The sequence below is a fragment of the Aphelocoma coerulescens genome, chromosome 2 (genome assembly GCF_041296385.1).
Source record: "Aphelocoma coerulescens isolate FSJ_1873_10779 chromosome 2, UR_Acoe_1.0, whole genome shotgun sequence".
Taxonomy (NCBI): Eukaryota; Metazoa; Chordata; class Aves; order Passeriformes; family Corvidae; genus Aphelocoma; species Aphelocoma coerulescens.
In genome coordinates, this window is record NC_091015.1 from 144,347,521 (window position 1) to 144,369,988 (window position 22,468).

General features: G+C 40.4%; 1 protein-coding gene across 4 annotated transcripts; it reads left to right on the top strand.

Annotated features, from left to right (window-relative positions):
- Window positions 1–855: 855 nt before the first annotated feature.
- Window positions 856–19,677, top strand: NDUFAF6 (NADH:ubiquinone oxidoreductase complex assembly factor 6). 4 transcript variants are annotated; one of them, XM_069005170.1, is made up of 9 exons: window positions 856–1,037; window positions 4,218–4,317; window positions 5,233–5,355; window positions 7,381–7,437; window positions 9,072–9,174; window positions 11,764–11,897; window positions 14,868–14,969; window positions 18,964–19,020; window positions 19,522–19,675. In XM_069005170.1, the coding sequence occupies exons 1-9, from the start codon at window positions 874–876 to the stop codon at window positions 19,648–19,650; spliced, it is 969 nt and encodes a 322-aa protein (XP_068861271.1). In that variant the 5' UTR covers window positions 856–873; the 3' UTR covers window positions 19,651–19,675. The 4 variants fall into 4 exon arrangements, with proteins under 4 accessions (XP_068861271.1, XP_068861273.1, XP_068861272.1 ...); XM_069005175.1 differs by lacking the exon at window positions 856–1,037 and adding an exon at window positions 3,767–3,991 and having other exon boundaries at window positions 19,522–19,673; XM_069005172.1 differs by lacking the exon at window positions 14,868–14,969 and having other exon boundaries at window positions 19,522–19,677.
- The last annotated feature ends 2,791 nt before the right edge of the window (window positions 19,678–22,468 follow it).

Sequence of the window (22,468 nt, forward strand, 5' to 3'; positions counted from 1 at the left end):
GCTTTTACAATTCAGCTTCCTTGAGTTTTTTGGGTACCAGGTTTAAAAAGTTAATCACAGAATCAATTAGGTTGGAAAAGACCTCTGAGATCATCAAGCCCCATCTAACCAAACACATGCCCAGTCTTTCCTTAAATACCTCCATGGACATTGACTCTACCACCTCTGTGCAGCATCCCATTCCAATGTCTCATCACTCCTTCTGCGAAGAAATTCTTCCCGATGTCCAACCTAAATCTCCTCTGTCACAGCTCATGCTGATTTCCTCATGTTGTGTCACTTGCTACCTTGGTGGGGGAGGCCAACCCCCACCTAGTTACAATCTCCTCTTAGGCACTTGTATAGAGCATTAAGGTGTCCCCTGAGCCTCATTTTCTCTAGGCTAAACACCTTCAGTGCTCTCAGCTGCTCCTCGTAAGACTTGTGCTCCAGACCCTTCACCAGCTCCATTGCCCTCCTCTGGACACGCTCCAGCACCTCAATGTCTTTGTGTAGTGAGGGGCCCAGAACCGGACAGAGCACTTGAGGTGTGGCCTCACCAGCGCTGAGTACTCTCACTACCCTGGTCCCGCTGGCGACACTACTGCTGACACAGCCCAGCATGCCATCGGCCTTCTTGGCCACCTGGCCATACGCTGGCTCATGTTCAGGCAGCGGCTGACCGGCACGCCGAGGTCCTTTTCCGCCGGGCCGCTTTCCAGCCACGGTGTCTGGTTTCCCGAGGAGCGGAGGGAGCCGCTCCCCCCGGGAGCCGCTGGCGGCCGGCGCCGAGCGCCGCTCGCAGCGCACAAAGCAGCGCGCGCCCCCACAGCGTCCCGGCCGCGGGCGCCCCCTGCCGGCGCCCTGTGCGCGGCGCGGGGCGGAGCCGTGGCCATGGCGGGCACCATGGCGGGCACCATGGCGCGGGCAGCGCTGCGGCGCGGCCGGATCGGCTGCGGCCTGGTGCGGCCGTCGGCGCTCGGCGGGCGGGCGGCGGCGGCGGGCTGGAGCGGCCCGGCGGCCGGAGGAGCGGTGCAGTACTGCGCCGAGCTGGTGCGGTGAGTGCCCGCCGCGGGGGGCTGCAGGGGCGGGGGCGGCGAGTCCGGCCCGGGAAGGCTCGGCAGCGCTTCCCACCTGACGGGAACGCTGACGGGTCCCCGGACGGGATGACGGGGATTGCCCCGGCTGCCCTCGGGCTCTCCTGGCCCTGAAAATAACCCGTGTGGGCGGCGCCGATGGGCCGGCGGGACCACGCTATGTCGGGAGCACGGAAACCAGGCGCATGTTTAGGCTGCGTGGATGATTCGACCTGCACACAGAATCAGAGATCAGTTTGTGTTGGAAGGGACCTCTGGAGATCATCCAGTCCATCCCCCCCGCCCAGGCAGGGTCACCTAGAGCAGGTTACACAGGAACCTGTCCAGGTTGGTGTTGAATGTTTCCAGAGAGGGAGAATCCACGACCTTCCTGGGCAGCCTCCCACGGCAAATACTCTCCCCCTCTGACAGCTGGAGCAGCTCAGTACCGTCTCTACCCTGAACCCAGGAGGATTATGTTTCCAAAACATGCTTTTTTCTGGTCGAATCTAAAATGCTCCGAGAGGAGCAGGAGTGCAGCTCAGACACTTCCAGGTCAGGCCACTTTTCCTTCCTGGATTCTGGGCCGTAAACAATCTGTAGGGCCCCTTTGATGCTTTGTAGTTGCCAGGAGTACAGTTCTTTGTAAAGTAAGATGTTGAACAAGTCTCTTAGTAAAGACCTAGGTAATTTCCCTTTGGAAATTGTTCCAGATAGTTGGCAAAAGTTGGGAGAAGGGTTCCATGTGTGTATAGAAAGAGTGGAACAGGATTATTTTCTCCAAACTGGTGCTTTGAAAGAAAGGTGTGTGTGGTCTGCAGTAATGTCTGAGGTAGGAAAACTAAGGGAAAGGAATGGGACAATCTTAAATGTTTTGTGCAGTACCAAGCAGCTGACCTATACAGATGCACCAGAATGCACAGCCACGTTGCATTCTTCATGATTTTCAGACTACAGCTTTCTTTTCCTAGTTATTCTACCCAGGATTTTTTTACCTGATACTCAGGAGACCCAGAGGCTGTGTGTACAGGTAAAGTTAACATCTGCAGGTAAAATGTTTCCAGTAACAAGCAACTGTGAACAGAATAGTTAGGTTCCAATGACATGGTTGAATTAAAACTTTTTTAATATGTATTTTTATTAAATGATAAAAAGACTAATTAGAAAAATAAACAAGCATTCAAAATAGTAAAATGAAAGGTAGTTATGCTTTTGGCATAATTTAATTGAAGCTGCTGTTCCCAGTAGCTTATATATTGCATGGAAATAATAAACTATTAAAAATAAGTGGAAGGAATTATTATTCAAACAGAAATAAAACACCTGGGGCTATGCAAGTGTCAGCAACTCCCTAGGTCTGAATTTGAGTCTCCAGCACATTAGGAAGTACAACTGAGTTATGCTTTAATAATGTATATTTGTTTTTGCAGTACAGAAGATATCCTTTCTCTTGCGTCTTCCTTTTGTGTTAAATGCCTAAATTAACTACAAACTATTTGACTAAAAATATGTTTCCCTTATAGGTATGTTTTATGTCTCTTACTGTCTCAAAGACAAGTTTGTGGATTGATAGCTTTATTATAAATTCATTATATGGAAAGTCCAGTAATGGCCATTACTAATTTTTCTTCTGTCTGTGGGTTCATATGTAAGCTTATGCTTATTTGAAAACTATGAAAAACACTCAATACATGACTTAAGGTCATTCCCTCCTTCATTCCTTACACTAATACATGAAGAGGGTTGGGGTGGAACATGATCTATAGCAATATCAATTTTATTTTACTGAGGCTTAATGGATTTGCTACACTAAATTTTTAAGCTTGGAATAATTGAAAGAAAAAAAACAACCAAAAACCCACCATGTCAATGCCACTACCGGAGGGAAGACAATTTTCTCTATTGTGTTGCTGTGTACTTTGTGTAACACATTTCTTCATTTCCTTTCTGAAAGTAGAGGTGGTTCTGTGTTGTGCGAACAACACAGACAGACTGGAACTGGGAAAATGTGGCTGTAAACCTTGCAGCTCTGTCTTGGATGGGCAATACTGGATATTTCTACAGTTAATCTTGAAAAAAACCTAGGTTTTGAGCTGATAAATGCTTTTCAGATAGTGTCTTAACTGAGGGAGGTTTAATGCATATGTTCTGTAATATGAAGGTGTCCTTTAAAGCATACTAAAACTCAAAAATGTAATTATTTTGGTTGATATTTCTGGATTTGCATCAAGCTCTAAAATAGTTTGACAACAGTTGTGGAAAAGAAGCATTTGCTAGCTTTCAGCTGCTGTGTATTGTAGGGTTAAGCACCTCTGTTAAACTTTACTTTCTTTTTGTTTGATGCTAAAAGTAGCAATCCTAATAACCCTTGGGTTTGCTTTGCTATTTTAAGATCATCCTCAAAAGAAATATGAGTACATGCAAGAACAGTAAACTTAATGGAAATGAGTACACGTGTTTTCCTTGACAACCTGCTTCTCCACTCTCCAGGCCAAACTTGGGAGTTTGTCTTGTTCTAAGGAAGAATCAGGTTTCAGGCTTATCAGAAAGTACACAAAAATGTTGTTCAAAACAAGCAGTTCAGCTTTTCAGAGGTGTTCAAGTGTTTTTGTTAGCTGAAGTGATTTTGTAGTTTATGATTCTGAACACTGTGTTTTTAATTTCGTGGCACATCCACGTGGCTGAATGAAGGCAAGTCACTCTGGGTTGGCAACAAGTTACCTGCAGCGAAACTGCCAACTCCTGGAGGTTTTATGCTTTGAGTATAGTTGCCAGTAAACAAAAACTTAATGTTTAAGCAAGCACTCTTCTGCCAAGCTCCACAGCACAATCTTTTAAAGAAACATGGTTTCATGTTAGGAACAGAAATCTGCAAGTTGGACAGTCTGGATTCTGTTTGCAGTTCTGCCACAGCCTTGTTTCATGCCTTTAGCCAGGTATCTTGAGATCTGGATTTCAGAGGTGCACTGAGAGTTCAGACAGCCTCCCTTCTCTCTTGGAGTTGGTCTTATTTTAAAATAAGCTTAAAAGCTGCTACTTCTGCAAAGTCAGAGTTTTGAGCTATTACTTGCCACTACTCTTTCAGGAGTTCAGTGCTAAGGAATAGCACACCAATTGACTTTGAGCTATAAATAACAAATGTGCATTTTGATTCTTTTCTAGGAAGCGTGACTATGAAGGGTTTCTGTGTTCTCTGCTGTTGCCTGCAGAATCTCGAACCTCTGCTTTTGCCTTGAGAGCCTTCAATGTGGAACTGGCTCAGGCAGGTATTAAAATATATTTGTGAACTCTGGAAATTTAAAGTAACAATTTTGATTATCTAAACTATGCTTGTATGTACTCTTTCTGTAGTAGGTGCTGTTTTGCCAAGATTAACTTTTATAGTGTCAAGGGCAGTGAATAAATAGTGGAGTACAAACCTCCAGTTTTGAATGGCCCGTGGAAAGTAGCCAGCCTGCCCCTATTACTTTGTTTATGTGTATAGTTTATCTGACTTTGTAATTCGGCATGCATTTTAAAATTGAGTTATAACAAACAGGCAGTGGTTCTTGATACTGTTATGTGATTGCATCTAAATCCTGGCTTCACATGCAGTGAATGGGTAGAGTGCAGCTAAATCCTAACTGTAGAAAGTCTGTCAAAAAATGGGATGATACTATCAGGACCAAGTCTTTGTTGGCAGAAGCGAGGTGATGAAAAGGCTGCCAGGAGGGAAGTTTGCTGTTAAGAGTTGTGGGAGAGGAGTGGTTGCAGTCTCTCCCCTTTGCTAGGTGGCCAGAAATTGCCAGTGCAATCGGGAAAGTTGGCAACACTTGGCGGAAAGGAGTGATCGAGGAAGTGAGCTGACAAGGCAAAACCCCTGACTGTAGGCTGTGCTTCTGGCAACCCCTGGTGTGCCCTCCCTCACTGCTCTCACCACTGCTTTTTTTCCTCCTGGGAAGAAAGCTAAGGTGAGGGTTGTCTGGCACTTAATCTTTATGGGTTTTAAAATCAGGTTGTGGTGAAGATTTCAGTTTTACTCTATGTAGTGTTCCTAAGCTTTGTGAGGAATAAATGTCAATTCAGAATTGAGCTCTTTCCCTGCTGAGCTTGACTATGTCCTGTGTCTGTCTTTTCAGCATAGATAGACCAAGTGTCCTAAAGACACTGAATTTCACTCCAGATGTATCCTTTCCAGATTAAAGACTCCATAACTCAGAAGACGACAGGTTTAATGCGGATGCAGTTCTGGAGGGACGCCGTGGAAGACATATACAGTGATAACCCACCACATCAGCCTGTTGCTACAGAATTGTGGAGGGTAAAACATACTTTTCTTGTCCTAAAATTGGCTTAAATTAAATATTACTGTGGGAAATAATGTCAGGGTTTTGTCTGTTCTAACCAACGACACTGTTTCCAGCACAAATCTAGAACACAGCCCCATAAAAGTACTGTGAAGAAAATTAACTCTTTCCCAGCCCAAACTGGTACAGCATATATAAGTTATTCAGATACTGGGATACCAATTGCAACCCTTTCCAGCAGTTAAGACTGCCAGCTGTACTCCTTTCTCACAAAACAGAAAATTGATTTTGAAGAGGAAGAAGAATTGTTTTTGGTGATACTTCACCTCATGTATGATTCCTATGAAGGAATAGCAATTTAATACAATCCAAACAGAATTGCTTGCAAAATAAGATGATGAGAAATAATTCAGAAAGTATTTCCAGGAGCTCTGATAGCTCTGAGCACTGCAGAGAACTAACAATTCAATGTGAGTTGGTGATCTTTGCAGTCAAGATGGGATTTTATTTCCATATTTCAGCAAATACCCCAAGAGTGACCTATTTGAAGCCCATGACTTCACAACTGTCCAAGAATGTCATTGCAATTCTTAGAAAGAGGGATTTGGAAAGACACCTGAACTCACAGTAATAGAATTAGCATGGCTTTGCACAGCATATTCTATGTATAGTCTTTTGTGGCTGTTGAGTTTATATGAGGACAATGTGATTTTCCAGAATAAATTTAATTTATGATATTAAATGTGTTCCTGAAGTTTTGTATATGCCAGAATACTTGCATTTGGATTCCAAATCTTAATACTCTAGTGAAGTAGATAAATAGCCTTTAATAGTATTCCTAATTTTTTAATAGCTCAGCTCTTGGTAACTTTAATGTAAACTTACACAGCAACTGTATGATGCTTGATCTTACTTTTCTGTCCATTTTGAACATTTGAAAAGTGAGGCCTAATTCTCCATTCATTTCTGTGGAAGAAGCCAATTTTTAAAACTTGGGAGAAATGAGGACCCATGTGTTTGAATGAAGGGAACTCAAAATGGATGTAATGTACAAATTGGGTAATTTAGCATAATTAATTGAGTTTGGTCCTTTAAGTCTTGACCTGTTAGTGTTTCAAGGATTTCATGTACGAAGTGATACTCAAGGTGAACAAGTGACACTCAAAACCGGCATTTGTAGTTGTAACTTAAAATGTGCCTTTTCATGTACCAAGTACTGTCTCAAGCAGAATTTATTGAATCAACAAGATCTGGTCTTGTCAAACCTTGAAAAAACATTTACTAATATGATGTTGTTGAAAGAAGTTGTCAAAGTGTTGTCGAAGAAGTTGTTGAAAATGAGCTATAAGGACTAAATTGTGAGAAATTTGCTCTCTGAGTTTTGTTTATAGATGTTTATATGTGTGATTGTAACCTTTCTGACAGTATGTCCTGAAAAATTCAAAGGGTGTAATTAAGAGGATTGAAGGTAAGTTGATAGAATGAAGTGGCACAGGAAGGAAGTCAAGTACAAGATAAGAACCAAAAGAAGAATGCATGAATATGAGATGCTGGGAGATATTTTTTTAAACAAACCCATAATATTAATTATATTGCTTTATTAACATTCTGTCTTTACAGTATCTATTAGTATGTTGTACTGACATTTTCTTGAAAATTTACAGGGGAAGTATTTTTATTCCTCTGGAGGAAACTCTGGTCTTTTTGGAAAGTGAAGACATTTATCTGCAAATATTTTGTGGGAGCATATGATTCCAAGAATAAATAAGTTTCAAGAAAAATTTTTAAAGAAATGCTTTTAGTTAGCTGGCTTGATGTCTGGTATGTCATTTTTTTTGTGTGCAGCAACTTGCAGTAAATGCCAGTTGAAAATTTTTGTGTTTGAAGAAGATTCTAATTTTCCAATGACGTGCCACTTTAATTTAACCCACTGAATACAATTCTTGTAATAAATATCTAAAATGTATTTCAGCCTTCAGAATGTAGTACTGCCATGACTTTATATACATTAACATGAGATTTTATTTGATACTTTTCAGGCTGTCAGGCGACATAACTTGACTAAAATGTGGTTGATGAAGATCATAGATGAAAGGGTAAGTATTTATCCTTCAGAGTCTGATTCTGGCTTTAGTCATAATTTGGTTTTCTTTTCCTTATTTTTATGTGTTTGTGTGTAAAACAAAAGCTTATGTAATTCATCTTTTCCAGACAGTAGTATTTCTCTTCAAAAATGATACTGCTGTATTTCTTTTTATTCTCCCTTGATGCTACTCTTCATAGTTTCTGTTCTTTCTGCCAAAATGGCTAATAGAATCCTTAGTTTATTTTTGTCTTAAATTGATATCGTTTGTGAGTTCATGTAGATACAAAATCTCAAAAATTAAATGACCTAACTGAACCCTTCGGCCACACTTTCATGATACTCCTAATCATGGCTGTGGAATTTTTTCTGAGCAGTGGTGTAAATTGGAGCATTCAAATGACATGAAGTTTAAAATAGCCACTTTTTTTTCTGGGGGAAAAAACAAGGTTAAGAATATCACTGGTACAGTGATGTTGCTATAAACTCTGACACAAGGACAAGAATGAAAAGCAGAGTGCAGGAATATCCTAAGCTAATTTTGTGGCTAAAGTTAGTGTCTCATGAAGCTACAGATTGAGCAGATTGATGGTCAGTTACTTGCAGAGGGTCGTTGCCATGAAAGACTTCAGAGTTTCTTAATGTTAAGACTGGTTTTTAGTCTTAAGAGTGGTATGTTTCAACCACAGAAGCTGCTGGGACAGGAAGAATGCTGGAGGATGTTACATTTTTGGGTGTATTTTACTATTTTGGGTGTATTATTTATTAGCACCGCTAAGTTTTTGAGCGGGCTGGAACACCTCTCCAGTGAAGACAGGCTGAGTGGTTTGAGGCTGTTGATCCTGGAGAAGAGAAGGCTCTGGGGAGACCTTAGAGCACCTTCCGTTACCTAGAAGGGGCTTACAAGAGCTGGAGAAGGATTTTTGACAAGGACATGTAGTGATAGGACAAGGGAGAGTGGCCTTGAGGTGAAGAAGGGTAGGTTTAGATTAAATCTGAGAAAAAAATTGTTTTTTGTGAGAGTGGTGAGGCACTGGAACAGGTTGCCTAGAGAGGTTGTGGGCTCTCTATGAGGTGTTCAGAGTTTGGATGGGCCTCTGAGCAACCTGGTCTAGTAGAAGGTTTCCATGTCCATGGCAGGGAATTTGGAACTAGATGATCTTTAAAGTCCCTTCCAACCCAAACCACTCTATGATTCTATGACTCTGTGGTTTGCACATGACTTTGAAATTTGTGTGCATTTCATTTATTTTATGTTTTTAAAAAATACGTTCCTATTTATCTAAATTTCTCTCTGCTTGAGATGCAAATTAAATATTAAAATTGACAACCCTATGGTGTAAGAATACCATATGATGTTTTGTTTTGGCTGTCTCTTTTTTTTATGGAGAATTCTGATTTCATATTCTTGCAAAAAGTTGTATTTCCTCCTATAAGCAGACTTGGCTGCAGTTGAGCATAGCTATTTGTTAGACTTGCTGTAAGCTTTAATGACTGCTTCTGTCTGAGTTTATACTCTCTCTCTGTCTCTCAGTTTTGTTCTTCTTTTGTGTCTGGCAGTGCGTTGGGTTGACGTGACTGTAGTAATAAGCCTGTATGAGCAGGCGTTACGTTTATGTTCTACTGAAGTTCCGTGTTCATTTACAGGAGAAGAATTTGGATGATAGGGCGTACCGTAACATCCAGGAGCTCGAAACATACGCCGAGAACACTCAGAGTGCTCTCTTGTACCTCACCTTGGAAATGCTGGGTAGGTGTTTTCCCCTTTCTAGATTTTGCTGATGACTCATTAGTGCAAGTACAATATTTACTGATATTTCAAAAAGCCCTTTCTTTTTCCACTGGAGTTTAATTTCAGTAAAAGTTGTCCTAGGTAGTACTTCAGATACCTTTTGAATGATGAACCATAAATGTGGAATCGTACTGCAGCTGTCCTAGAACTGTGGAAGCTTTGGAAGCTGCTCAGTGCAAAGCTCATTGAAGTGCAGTTTCCTGCTGTTCTTTGTTGCTTTGTTTTCTCTGTTCTTGCTCCTCTTATAGAGTGAGGTAAATTCAGCTCTTCACTGTATTTGGATTGTCCTACTTGTTAGAATACAAAGTGCCATAGGTAACCTGCAGCTGTTGTTCTATATTGCAGTGAGGGGACACTGATTATCTTGAAACAGCCAACTTCCCAAACTATAAACTTCCCTTGGTGATGTAAATTTGGGTCTGAATCCTCTCCTCTTCCTAGAAATACGTTAACTATCACTAAATGAATAGTTAGAAAAAACGCAACAAAGATGATCCTTGTAGATCAAGATCTTGTAGATCAAGAGCTACAGTCTGTGTCATGTCTAATGTAAGAATCATAGACTGGGAAAGAACTGTTCATTTGTGCTGAAGAAAAGGATAATTTTCATTTAGGTGTCTGTTGCATTCTGGAAGTACTCCCTGTATGAGTGCTGATGTAAAAAAAAAGAAGGTGAAGAATATTATATTATTATTATTATTATTATTATTATTATTATTATTATTATTATTATTATTATTATTATTATTATTTAGTAGTGTTTACTATTGTAGTAGCAATATTTTCCTCTTGCTTATCGGAATAGTCTGATGAAAGGCAAATACTGATGTTAAAAGAGTTTAAAAAAATAGAAAAAGAGAAGTAAAAAACCAGAGATGGTGAGCACATTCTTTGGAAGAATTGAGGAACTTGCTTCTTAGCATCTGATGTTTGCTTCCTCAGTAGGAAATCAGTGAAATGTTGCAAGTGCCTTTCTGAACCTCTGATCTGAAGAAATGTAGGAGTATGAGAAATACCAGTGTCTTCCATTCTAAGAAATCCTTAATAAGTTCAGTCATGCTTGGATCATTCACTCCTCGTACAAATCAGATAAAACTTTTTTTGAAAATCTGTGTGGAGACTCTGGATATTTTAAGTGTTCTATTGTCATGTTTAGCTTCTCTTAAATATACAAATGCAACAAAATATCTAAGCAAAAGTCTCCTTCACTGCATATTAAACAGTTAACTTCTGTGATTCTTTTTCCACAAATGGAGAAAGTAATCAAACACAGCCCCTTTCTTGGGGTTGCCCATCAGCAGGGTTTTCTAGACTAGGTGGACCTGGTTTCATTCAGGTTGTGTTTGCGAAATCTCTTGTGCTTTTTAGACTCCTTATTCCTGACCAGTTAGTGTGTCTCTCTCCCAGTACTAGTTCTGTCTTATTCTTGCTGATTTCAGCTTATTCCTTTCATCAAGCTCATGTTTACTGGTAATTGTGTCGTCCAGCGTTCTGGTACTTCCTCTCAGCTCCTGTCATTTAAAAATATTAATAATTGTGCTCTCTAAATAATTGCCCAAGTAGTTAGTAAATAATATCCATTGATTCAACCAAGCCACACTTTGTTTTCTGCTGCCATTGCCAAAATCAGTCCCTGTAGTCTGGGTATAGTCACTCTTTCACGGAGGCTTCTGGGACCAACTGAAGGCCCAGACAGGCTTCTGCAGTGATTCTGGTACCCCCATTATCATTTCCAGATGTCAGTTTCTGATCAATTACAGTGATCTGTAATTCCTCTATCCTCATTTCTTTCTTTGTAGGATGCTGCTTCTGTTAGAGTTTTTATAAATTTTTATTTAAATTTTCATTTTATCCTGGGTCAGCTTTGTAATCAGTCTAAGCCAAACTTGGATGGTCTTGCCATGAAGAGCAATGGTGCTGCTCTGCCCCACTCATCTCCTCCTTTCCATTCTCACAGTTGTGTGACTGACTGTGCAGTAACTTACATTACTTTTCCATTGTTTTGGTGATCTGATTCACTTTGCCTCATTGCTCCTGACAGCACAGGGGAGGGGGCAGAAATATGGGTTTGGGGGGTAAAGCATAGGATCATTCTCTTTGGCTTCACTACATGGAGGAATCAGCTGCAGCTAATCATGAAACCACACTGCAAGCATTAATGCTTGTAAGGAATCTCACTCTTGAATGACTTTTTCTGGCAGGAAAAGCAGTTCTTGGAATACTGTTATCCTGGGAGAGGATATGCCAATGAAAATGAGTTTGTGTACCAGTGTGTTAAATCTAGATGGGTGCTGCTCTGCTAAGTGTACTCTTTGCAGATACTGCAACAAGCGGCATCTTGCTCCTGAAGGTGGAAATGAATGAATTTTCTTGCTGTTTTGCACCTCTGAGATGAGACTTCAAGGCAGTTTATGCACATGGACAGTTCTATTGTGGACCAATGCATGTAGCTTTCCTAAAGTATGACTGTGATACACACCAGAGAAGAGCATACCCCTCAAAAGGCCTGACTGCGTGTTTCTAAACATACTGTTTCTGCAATTTTAGGTGTGAGGGACATCCATGCTGACCATGCAGCCAGTCACATTGGGAAAGCACAAGGCATAGTTACCTGTTTAAGAGCAACTCCGTATCACTGTACAAGACGAAAGGTCTTTCTTCCCATGGACATTTGTATGTTGGTAAGAGAAGCAAATTTTTATTAAAAATGGAATTTTTCCATTAATGTATAAAAATGTGTGTACGGAATGGGGCCTAGGGTTTTGTGTTTTGGAGTTGGGTGTGGGGTTTTTTTGTTTGTTTTTTTTTTTTCCTTTTCCTATCACAATAAAGGAAGCTCTGTGAGAAATTTTACTTCTGAACAATCTTCTTGTCCTTCTCTTTATTATGTTTTTGATGCCATGAAGATTTTTGCCTTTTCTTTTATACCCCTGTTATACCTTTTTACAACTTCTGTATTCCTATGCTTTTTGCCTACATTCTTGGACTTGTTTGTCAAGCTAAGAGACTAAACATTTTTGAAGCTTCGTAGCTAGGGATCAGTGTGCCCCCAGACCCCAAGGTCCTCTCCAGAACACATTCTGTAAACCAAGATAGAACCATCCAGGGGAAGGTTCCTTGGGGAGGGGGGCTCACTTGAGCCTCTCATTGGGGAATCTTTGATAGATATGCTAATTAGTAAAACCTATAATGTTATACCCAGTGTTTGGGGGGGAGGCTCACACACAGATACTCGGTGGGGTGCATCTCGATGCATATGACCTGGACGTGTGCACCTAAGGATCCTTAAAAATAAATACCAAGGTAAAATCCCTTTACCCCTTCTAACCTTGTGTGACTCTTGATTTTAAGACCAGGAAAAGGCATCAGTAAATGCGCGCACGCGAAAATCTGGTCTTAAAATGATTCGAACCCACAACTTCCCGACGTCCCAACCAACCAACCAACCTCTGAGCCACTCCTGCGGCTGCATAGGGTGCAGCCTCTGGGCTCCTGTGGACTCCATGGAGGATGTCCCCTCCTTTCCACAGTTTGTAGGGGAAAAGTTTAAGCTTTCCCCTTTCGTGGGCTTCTCTGCCCCTAACCTTTCCAACCCCCTCGGAGATCTCCTTCCCTAGTACTCGGTAGTATCGGTCCCCTTTTCACTCACCTCTTTCCGTGCTTCTGCCTTTCCGTGCTGGGTCCTAAAGTCCTGGTCACAGTCTTAGATTGTTGCTCCGGCCCCTCTGTAATTTGCCGGCAAAGAGAGGGGCAAAGCAAGATGTGTTCCAACCCAAGACTGCGAGTTTCAAGGTCTTTAGGGTCCCTTCGTGGTTGCCAGCAACTGATGCCTTTTCCTGGTCTTAAAATCAAGAGTCATACAAGGTTAGAAGGGGTAAAGGGATTTTACCTTGGCATTTATTTTTAAGGATCCTTAGGTGCACACGTCCAGGTCATATGCATCGAGATGCACCCCACCGAAGTATCTGTGTGTGAGCCGAGTCCCCCCCAACACTGGGTGTAACATTATAGGTTTTACTAATTAGCATATCTATCAAAGATTCCCCAATGAGAGGCTCGAGTGAGCCCCCCTCCCCAAGGAACCTTCTCCTGGATGGTTCTATCTTGGTTTACAGAATGTGTTCTGGAGAGGACCTTGGGGTCTGGGGCACACTGATCCCTAGCTACGAAGCTTCAAAAATGTTTTGTCTCTTAGCTTAACAAACAAGTCCAAGAATGTAGGCAAAAAGCACTAGGAATACAGAAGTTGTAAAAAGGTCTAACAGGGGTATAAAAGAAAAGGCAAAAATCTTCATGGCATCATTTTCATAATGTGCTAGTGGTTTGTGGGTAATTTTTTGTTCCATATTTGACAGTTATAGACCTATATTCCATACATTTCTGTAGGAGATGGTATAGTCCTCCAATTTAAACTGCACACCAAATTTGCCTTGGAATTTAGTAGATCTTGCAGTTTAGCTAAAATGGGATTAAAGCTCAGAATTTTTCATTAATGTTCCATGGGTTGATCTGTAGGCATGTCATCTGTTACTCCTTCATTTCCAGTCTTTATTTTTAAATGTTAATGCTGTTCTTTTTCAACATAACCAAAATTTATGCAATTATGATGATGCCTGAGGTTGTTGTGTTAGTATTTTCTGAATATAATTTCAATACAATTAAAAGTTTGGATTGGAAGTTTAGTAGTGTAAGTAGCTGCAAAAAATGTAGCTACTGATATAGGTCAGGTTTATAAGACTGCAGAAGGGAATTGCACTCTCCTTTCAGCACTTCTGGAACTGCATGTTATGGGAGGCCTTCCAAGTTTTCAGCTTTTCAAACATAGCCTGAAAATTCAGTCATTCCTTGCCATGGAAGGTGTTCTGCAATGAAACTGTAAAAACAGCTTCTATCCCTTCTGTGCAGGCAATCTTGTAAGCATTTCAGCTGCTGGCAAGAACTGCGGAGTTCTCCCAAGTCTGTACCTCCTGTGAAGCCTTTCTGCCCACCTTCATACAGCTCTCACATGCCTGAGTGTTGTTGAGAGGAGTGGGCAACTGGTGCAACTCTGAATAACCCATATTCTGTCTTAACATCAGTCACTATAGTCAAAGAATAACTTCAGAGTTGGCTTTTTGGGGTTTGGAAGGGTTGTTTTCCAATGGTTCTGGGGTTTGTTGGTTGGTTGGTTTTTGGAGATGGGTTTGTTTGATGTTTTGTGGTTGGGGGTTGGTTGGTTGGTTTTTTGCAAGCCTGGGATATGCACACCAATCCCAAGGTTCAAAAGCCAGCATGGCTTCTGTGTTAGCTGTTACAGGCTTCCTTCTGCTCAGTATTGATTCTTGGATTATGGTTTTAAAAATAAGGTATTTAAACTGATCTAAATCCCCCAAACTTTAAAATCTGACTTTGTTATCTTACTGACCACAAAATTTTAGGAAACAAACTCATGCAGAGTGTCTGTACCAACTGTTCTCTTTGTTCTCTTGAATTTTTTTCCAAGTGACTGACCAAAAGAAAGGGATTAAAAGAGGAGAGAGCAATGATAGAACATTTAGGCTGTTTTAGTCTTTAATCCTTAGCTTCGTTGCTGGGATGGCTTCTTGAGAAGCAAAAAAGGAAACTTGATATTTTTTCTCTTTTTTTATTTTGATTTTCCTTCCTATGTCTAGCATGGAGTTTCACAAGAGGATTTCATAAGAGGCAAGCAAGAGAAAAATGTGAGAGATGTAATTTATGACATTGCCAGCCAGGCCCATATTCATCTAGAACATGTGAGATTCCTTTTCTTTCATTTATCTAAATAAGCATAACTGATGGTAGTCTTCACAAAGCATTTGTTGTTAGAAGACTTAAAGCTGCATACTTAATTTGAAATATTTTGCCTTTTATTATTTTGAGAGTTTACATTAAAAAAATCCCACCACACAAAACATTCAAATATTACAACTACTTCTGTATGAGTATTGTCTTTATGTACAGGAGACGTTTACTCACAACCAGGTCCAATTATGTATATATAAATGCAGCGTAAAAGAATTACTACTGGAAGAGAAACTTTAAGCAGGCTTTTAAAAATGCAGCTATGTACCAGCATGGGATCAGCACCATAGAAAGCACATCTGCATATGGTATTTCACATGGCAGCATGTATGTGGAATGGCTGCCAGGAAAACAGAGCTTGTTGCCTTTAACTGCTGGTTAGTGTGTGGGGGAGGGGGGATTCATTCCCTAACATGACCAGCCATGCCCAAAGCTATGTTGAGAAAGGTGCTTTCTGTTTATTTCTTTCCTGGCACATGGCCAAGTCAATTAGGAAAGTCTGTTTGGTTGGAACAGTGGATGATGGGCCCTGAAGAACTGCAGAGTCCTACTCTGTATTTTCTTTCATGCTTTTATTCTAGCTGCATTCTGAGACACTTGCTAGTGCATAGTACAAAAGCACAAGAATGTTTTATTGGTGATGCTTTGTCTGCCTTTATCTGGAAAACAAAGCACTGCAAAGAGTTTCTTACAAGTACATGTACGTGTATACTTTGAGTATTGCACCCAGTGCTTCCAATCAAGGTGGTCTGTAAAGATACCACTTCAGAGCAAAGAAATGCCAGATTTCTCTCTGCATTTGTACCATTAATATAATTCTCAATTACAGCATTAAATGTGATCACAGTATCTTAGGCAATAGAAATAGAAGAGCCCTTCATCTTTTTTCTGAAGGTCAAATGTGGCATCCCTGGTTTGTTCAGTCAGTGCCTACTTAGCTGATCCATGTTTTTATTTTATGTTAATAATGTCTATGTGTTACAACAGCCCTCCAGTACCTAAAGGGAGCCTACAAGAAAGCCATAGAGGGACTTTTTACAAGGGCATTTAGGACAAGGGATAATGGCTTTAAATTGAAAGACAGCAGGTTGAGATTAGATATTAGGAAGAAATTCTTTACTGTGAGGGTGGTGAGGCACTGGAACAGGTTGCCCAGAGAAGCTGTGGTTGCCCCATCCCTGGAAGTGTCCAAGGGCAGGTTGGATGGGGCTTTGAGCAACTTGGTCTAGTGGGAAGTGTCCCAGTCCATGGCAGGAGGGTTGGAACCAGATGATCCCTTCCAACCCAAACCATTCTGTGTGTCCTTTGGCTTTATTTTTCATACACTAATTATAATTTGCATTTAAGGCATTCCTGTTCACGTTGTTTAACCTGATGTCGCAGTTTTTGTGGTCACATGCCCAAGAAAACTTTATTCCATTTACAAGCAGGGAACAGAGACAAAGTACAACATCAAAACTGTCAATTATCTTTGTTCAAGCTGAAATATTTTGGTTTTTTTCTTTTTTTTATTCTCTACCCTTCAACCCATAATGCACAATGTTAATACCCATTGACTTTAGTTGCAATTTTGGCTTAGAAAAATGCCAAGTGCGTGACCTGTAATGCCTCATATCAGGGATGGGAGGCATGGAAAATGAGTAATGTGTATTTATGGTCCACATACTTAAAATTTGGTTGCTGGTATTGTATGGAAACTTTGGGACAGAAGCAGGAAGAGAATTTGATTCTTCAGAACCTTTCAGATAATTCAATAATTCATAGTGCATTGGTCCCCTGGCTCCCAACATGAGTCTACCAACTTCTGAATAGAATGGGCCTCCTTTCTTCCCACTTCAGTCTTAGAGCCCTGCCCATGTTAAGCACTGGGAGGGTCCTGTGGGAAATACGCAATGTGATCATGTAACTGGAGACTAAAGAGAAAAGTATAAACACAAGGAAACCAGATTAGGACAGCATTAGCATTTTATTCAACTGAATGTTGATCCTGGCGCTCCTCCCTTTTTTTCCCCCCGTGTATGTTTTTTAATGGATCGGTTATATCATCTCAATTAAAATTTAAAAAAAATTCCTCTCTGAATATTTGCTTCTAGTCTCCATCATCAGTGGATAGTTGAAAGTGCAGGAACTCTATAGTGTTCAAACCACTTGAACTGGCCATAACTGGCAATAGTAACAGGGTGTTGGCCTCCTTCATAATCAGATGGTCTTTGTTAATGCAAGGACAAGGCTACTTTTTGCCCTAATGGACAAAATGGGCTTTTGCTGGCAGTGCTTGTGGAGTATTTCAGGACTTTAGGTGAATCTAATGGGCTGGTACCTTTAAATGCATTTGTTCTGCTGCATAAAATCACCATTTTGTTTTGCCTGAGGGTCTTTCCAGCCATTTATCCTTTGTTTTAGTTGGGATTACAGGGTAGGGTAAAGTTTAAAACTGCAAAGAGGTTTCAGCCATCTCAGCATTTGTTACACAAACCACATATTTTAGAGGATGAGGGTAAGAGTTACCACCCCCATTCCCCAGCCAGAAGACACGTAAATCTGAAATGCGGAATGGAGTCTGAGCCATGTTACATGAAGCGTGTTGTAGTATGTGGCCCTTAATCTTGGATTAAGGTTTCTGGAGTATGGTCAGGTCTTCTGACACTGCAACTGCTGACCAGCAGATGGCAAAATATGATAATGGAGATTGCAGTTTTCCTTAGGAATTGTGTGTTTTATCAGCATAAAAGCATATAACAAATGTTCTGTCAGTCCCACAGTGTTCCCTTTGAAAGCCTACAAATACATTTACACATTCTCCCTCTTTAGCACCCCTTCCCTGATTCCCCTTGTTTAAAAGGGTCTCCCTTTTGGCTTTTTGCATTTGTTTCAGTTGTGCTACATTGTTATGGACTCAGCTTACCAAAGGAGATAAAATGTCTTCTGCATGACATGTGACCAATTCTGGGTTAAGAAGGTCAAACAAGACTACTTTATTTTTTCATCCTGCAATTAATAATAGTAGGGCAGAGCATTAGATCAGGGAAGAACATTTTTCTATTTTAGAGATACATATACACGCACACACACACGTGTTATTATATCTCAAAGTTTTAAAATAATTTGTCTTCTGAAAAGATTGTTAATTTTTTCCTCCTAAAGTTTCAGGCTGTTTTTTCTCAGTTGTCTGGAAGGGTCCATGAAAAACTAAGCTAACAAACTCACACATTCTTATCAGTATTTATAGAGAGTTAGTTTGTTTTAAGAAGAAGAGAAGAAGAGAGTTAGTTTGTTTTAAGTTTGTTGTAAGAAAAGGAAAAACGAGGAATTTTGTTTTTACAGACAGGCATTACAGGAAGACTTGTTCAGCTCTGTTAGACGTACTGAGTTGAATATGAGTTTAAATTGCAGATTTGATTCAGCCATGCTTTAGATGTTTATTGTAGATACTGGGGAACTGAGATCATTTAGATGTCTCAGAAATGTAACTAGAGCTTTTATAACTGGGCTCCTGGGACTGACGGCAACACTGAACCAAAAAGATGCACTCAGAAAAATGCATTTCTGGTCTTCCATCATTTCTGTCTGTTGGGAAAAAAAAAAGGTTAAACTGTATTTACTAAACCACATTCTACTTGGGACTTTGTTGGAACAAGGAATGCTAATTCACCTTGGTTTATAGTATGTGGTCTTGGAAGTCTGTCAAATCATATAAGTATTTTAGCAAGACTCTCCCAGTATTACATACTTTGGTGTAACTACTTTTGTACACAGCTTTCATGGAATGAAACGTTACAGTTTCAGGATGTCAAAATAAGAAGAGATAATGCTTGTTTTACAGTTTGGTGCCTCTAAGCCTTATATATAGTACTTGATGTTTAATCTGAAATGGCAAATTCTTCTGCTAAGTACTTTTTTTTTGTGTTTTTTTTTTCCCTCCCACCTTACACCATTTACTTTTAGGCTAGATCTTTCAGTAAGAAAGTTCCTGTGAAGGCATATCCTGCTTTTTTCTGTACGGTAGGTGTGATATATGCACTCTTTAAGTGATGGACTTATTACTGTGCTGATATATTTGTGAAGAGTATCAAATCACGCATGGTTAACTACTATTTCATGTGTCTGTTTTGGGAGGATGTAACACCTGAAAATCATAAAAATCATAATGTGTGCCTGACTGTAGAACCTTACAGTTTAGATCAACACTTGTAATCCTTCTCTTTTAACTACATCTTTCCAACCAAGACGTCTGTATATTCATAGACTGCTGTTCTGATGCAAGACCCCCAAATCCTGTCTATTTTCATAATTTGCTGATCGGTCTACTAAAAGATAACACTTCTCTTCACAAAAGTTGCCTTTTTTATATGCTTGAAATGTGATGATTACACTAGCATTTAATAGAACAAACTGTCAAGCCTTTTTTGCAGTTTCCCATTCAGTTTCATGTATTGCTTTCTAAACTTAATGCCTAATTATTTGTGTGCACCATCTGGATTGAGCTTTTTTTTTCTTTTCTAGGTTGCTTTAGATGATTATTTATATAACATGCGAAAAGTGGACTTCAATATATTTCATCCAAGCTTACAGAAGAAGAGTGCGTTATTACCACTGTATTTATATATTAGATCTTGGAAAAAAACATATTAAAGTTTGCTTGGTTTTTTTCATATGGATTCAGAGTGCTGAGGTTTTTTTCTTTAATATCTTAACTTGCTAAAATTGTGAAGTGTCTGACTTCACACTTCTGCAAAATGCAGTTCCTGGGAAACAGCAGATGCACATGAACTGTAGCTGTCAGCTTGCTGGCAGTAGTTAAGTTTCTTCTTGGAATATTAGGCTGCTATCTCTTTTTCACATGTCTGCCAAGTCATATGTCCTTGTCTGAGATTGCTTTTCTTGTCTTTCCTGTAATAACAGCAATATGACAGAATTCTTGGACAAACACTGTGCTAATGGATACTTCTGACAGTTCTGATTCTTTGCTGAGAAAAGGAAAAAGACTGCTTTGTTTGTGCCCAAAAGCAGTTACAGTAAATGCCCTATAAATCAGCTAAGTAGTTCTATTTAGTGCAAGGAGCAGGCTTCCTTCAAGTAGGGATGATGCTTCAAAGTTGGAAGAATGAGCAGGTATATTTGAATGCAAGAAAACTGTCAGGAAAAGCTTTAGCAGAAATTATTTAACTGTGTGTTGAGATTGAGCATTGAAGTGACTGTAGGTAGTGGGAGGATAGCTTTGCAACCAAGGAAGAGAGTCCATACATTAATATGTATGGATTAGCATGGATAAAATAAAATACATATTTTACCTCTGGAATTTTCACTCTGCTCTTAGTTTGGCTGTATCTTCCTCCTGGCCTCGTCTCTGTTGTTGCCCACAGCTGTCACTGCAATGTGGGTTTGACTGCCCCTTTGTTCAGTATCCAGCATGTCTCTCAGGACAAACTCCTACATGGCTTCCCTGAATTCCTTTTCTTTGGTACTGTGAAAACATATTCCTGAATGTTTCAGATCATTTTAGTCCTCTCTCTCTCTGAAGATATGGATCTGGGTTTTTTTTTGTGGGAAATTACTGGGAGCTTTGTACTCAGCATCTTTTAGGGTCAAGGTAAATCTGTTTGATTTGTTGTATGGTAAAATGCTTCCTAACATTCAGCTTGATTCAATTGCACAAATCTGGTAGTTTGTTCTGCCCTCATCCTTGTTCTAGTAAATAGCTGCTTTTCCTAGAGATTTTTTTTTTAATTGGGGCTAAACTCCCCAGATGCTTAGCTGCATAACAACATTCTGTATTTTAGTGTAAAATGCTACATAATGAATTTTTGTGAACAAGATTTGTGGCTTTTTTTATCACAAACTGTCAGCATTCAAGAAATCTTAGGAACCCAACATTACGTTCTTTATTTGGTGATTTTCCTTTACATGTTTGAAGTTGGTTTGTGATACAGGTCTCGGTAAATTCTGCAGGTTTTTATTCCCAAGTAAGACATTTCTCTTTGAGTTTGTTCAGCTCAGGTCCTAGTTTCTGTATTACTAGAGATGGAATAATCAAGGTGATACAAACCCAAGAAGAATCAGTATGTACTGGATTGGGAGCATACTGGCTGTTTTCTTAATGTAAAATCTTTAACTTTCCAAATCAGCTGTGGTATCAAATCGCTGGTGTTTCTGAATGCGGCAAAGAAGTCTGGTGAAAAGAAAATGGTTAATTCCTATGCAGGCACTGCAGCTCTTCCTGCCAAATGAAGAGCAGGCTTAGGCTCTGTTGCTGCTACCAGGCCAGCTGCACATTTGCTCTGTTGATTTTGTGATCCGGAGCAAGCATTACAAATGCCTCTTTCTGCACTTGGTCATGTTTTGTTCCAAACGTGCTGAGTCAAGACAGTTGAGGCAGCCCTGTTCTCTCAAAAGGAATCACTTTCCTGTAGTCTTCTCCCAGGCAACTAGTGACAAGATAAGAGGACACAGCCTCAAGCTGTGCCAGGGGAGGTTTAGGCTGGACATCAGGAGGAATTTCTTCGTGGAAAGGGTTGTTAAATATTGGAACAGGCTGCCCAGGGAAGTGGTGGTGTCACCATCCCTGGAAGTGTTGAAGAAACGACTGGATGTGGCACTTAGTGCTGTGGTTTAGTTTACAAGGTGGTGATCAGTCAAAGGTTTGATTGAATCTCAGAGGTCTTTTCCAGCCTAAATGATTCTGTGATACTTCCTTCTCATCATGGCAGGTAAACAGCAGCCTCCTCTGCTTTGACCATCCTCCAGCACTTCAACCTAGCTATTTCCCAAATTTTCCTCACAGCAATATCCTCTGAAGGACAGGTCCTTCTCCAACCTCCTCCAATCCATGCAAAGCTGTAGCTAGGCCCATTCTTAACCCTTTCCCCAACTGTAGCCTAGGATGGCAGCTTCTCTTCTACAAGGAACCAGGATAACCTTATAACACTGCAGCTCCATGAATGCACAGTTCTAACACTGGATTTTAAAAGAATTTGAGAAAAGAAAAGGTACTAGTATTTTATCCAGTATGAACTTCAGATCACTAAACTTCAGGTTTAAAGTCATCACTGCTGAAAATCAGTCCTATTTTCTGGTTCCTATTAAATAAAAACATGCAAATAGCAGACCAAAACAACCCCACCCCAATCCATCATAAAAACTGCTGTGCTAGTTTGAAAACAAACCAGTGGGAGGCACCAAGTCAGAATAACAATTTAATGGAAATTAAAGGAAAGGAAAAGAAAGTAAAAGAAAACACTGACAGAGTCAAGATACAACCTGAGTCCCTATTAGGCAGGGTGGTGGTAGCAGTCTGGTAGAATGGTGGCTGCAGTCCTCTGAAGTGGTGATGCTGTAGTAAAGGGCTCTGGTCTTCCTCAGAAAAGTCCAGTAGTGACTGTGTAACACCTATCCTCTGGAAATCCAGTGGAGAAGGGTTGTCTCTGGTGTTCAGTCCCCGATTATATCCACG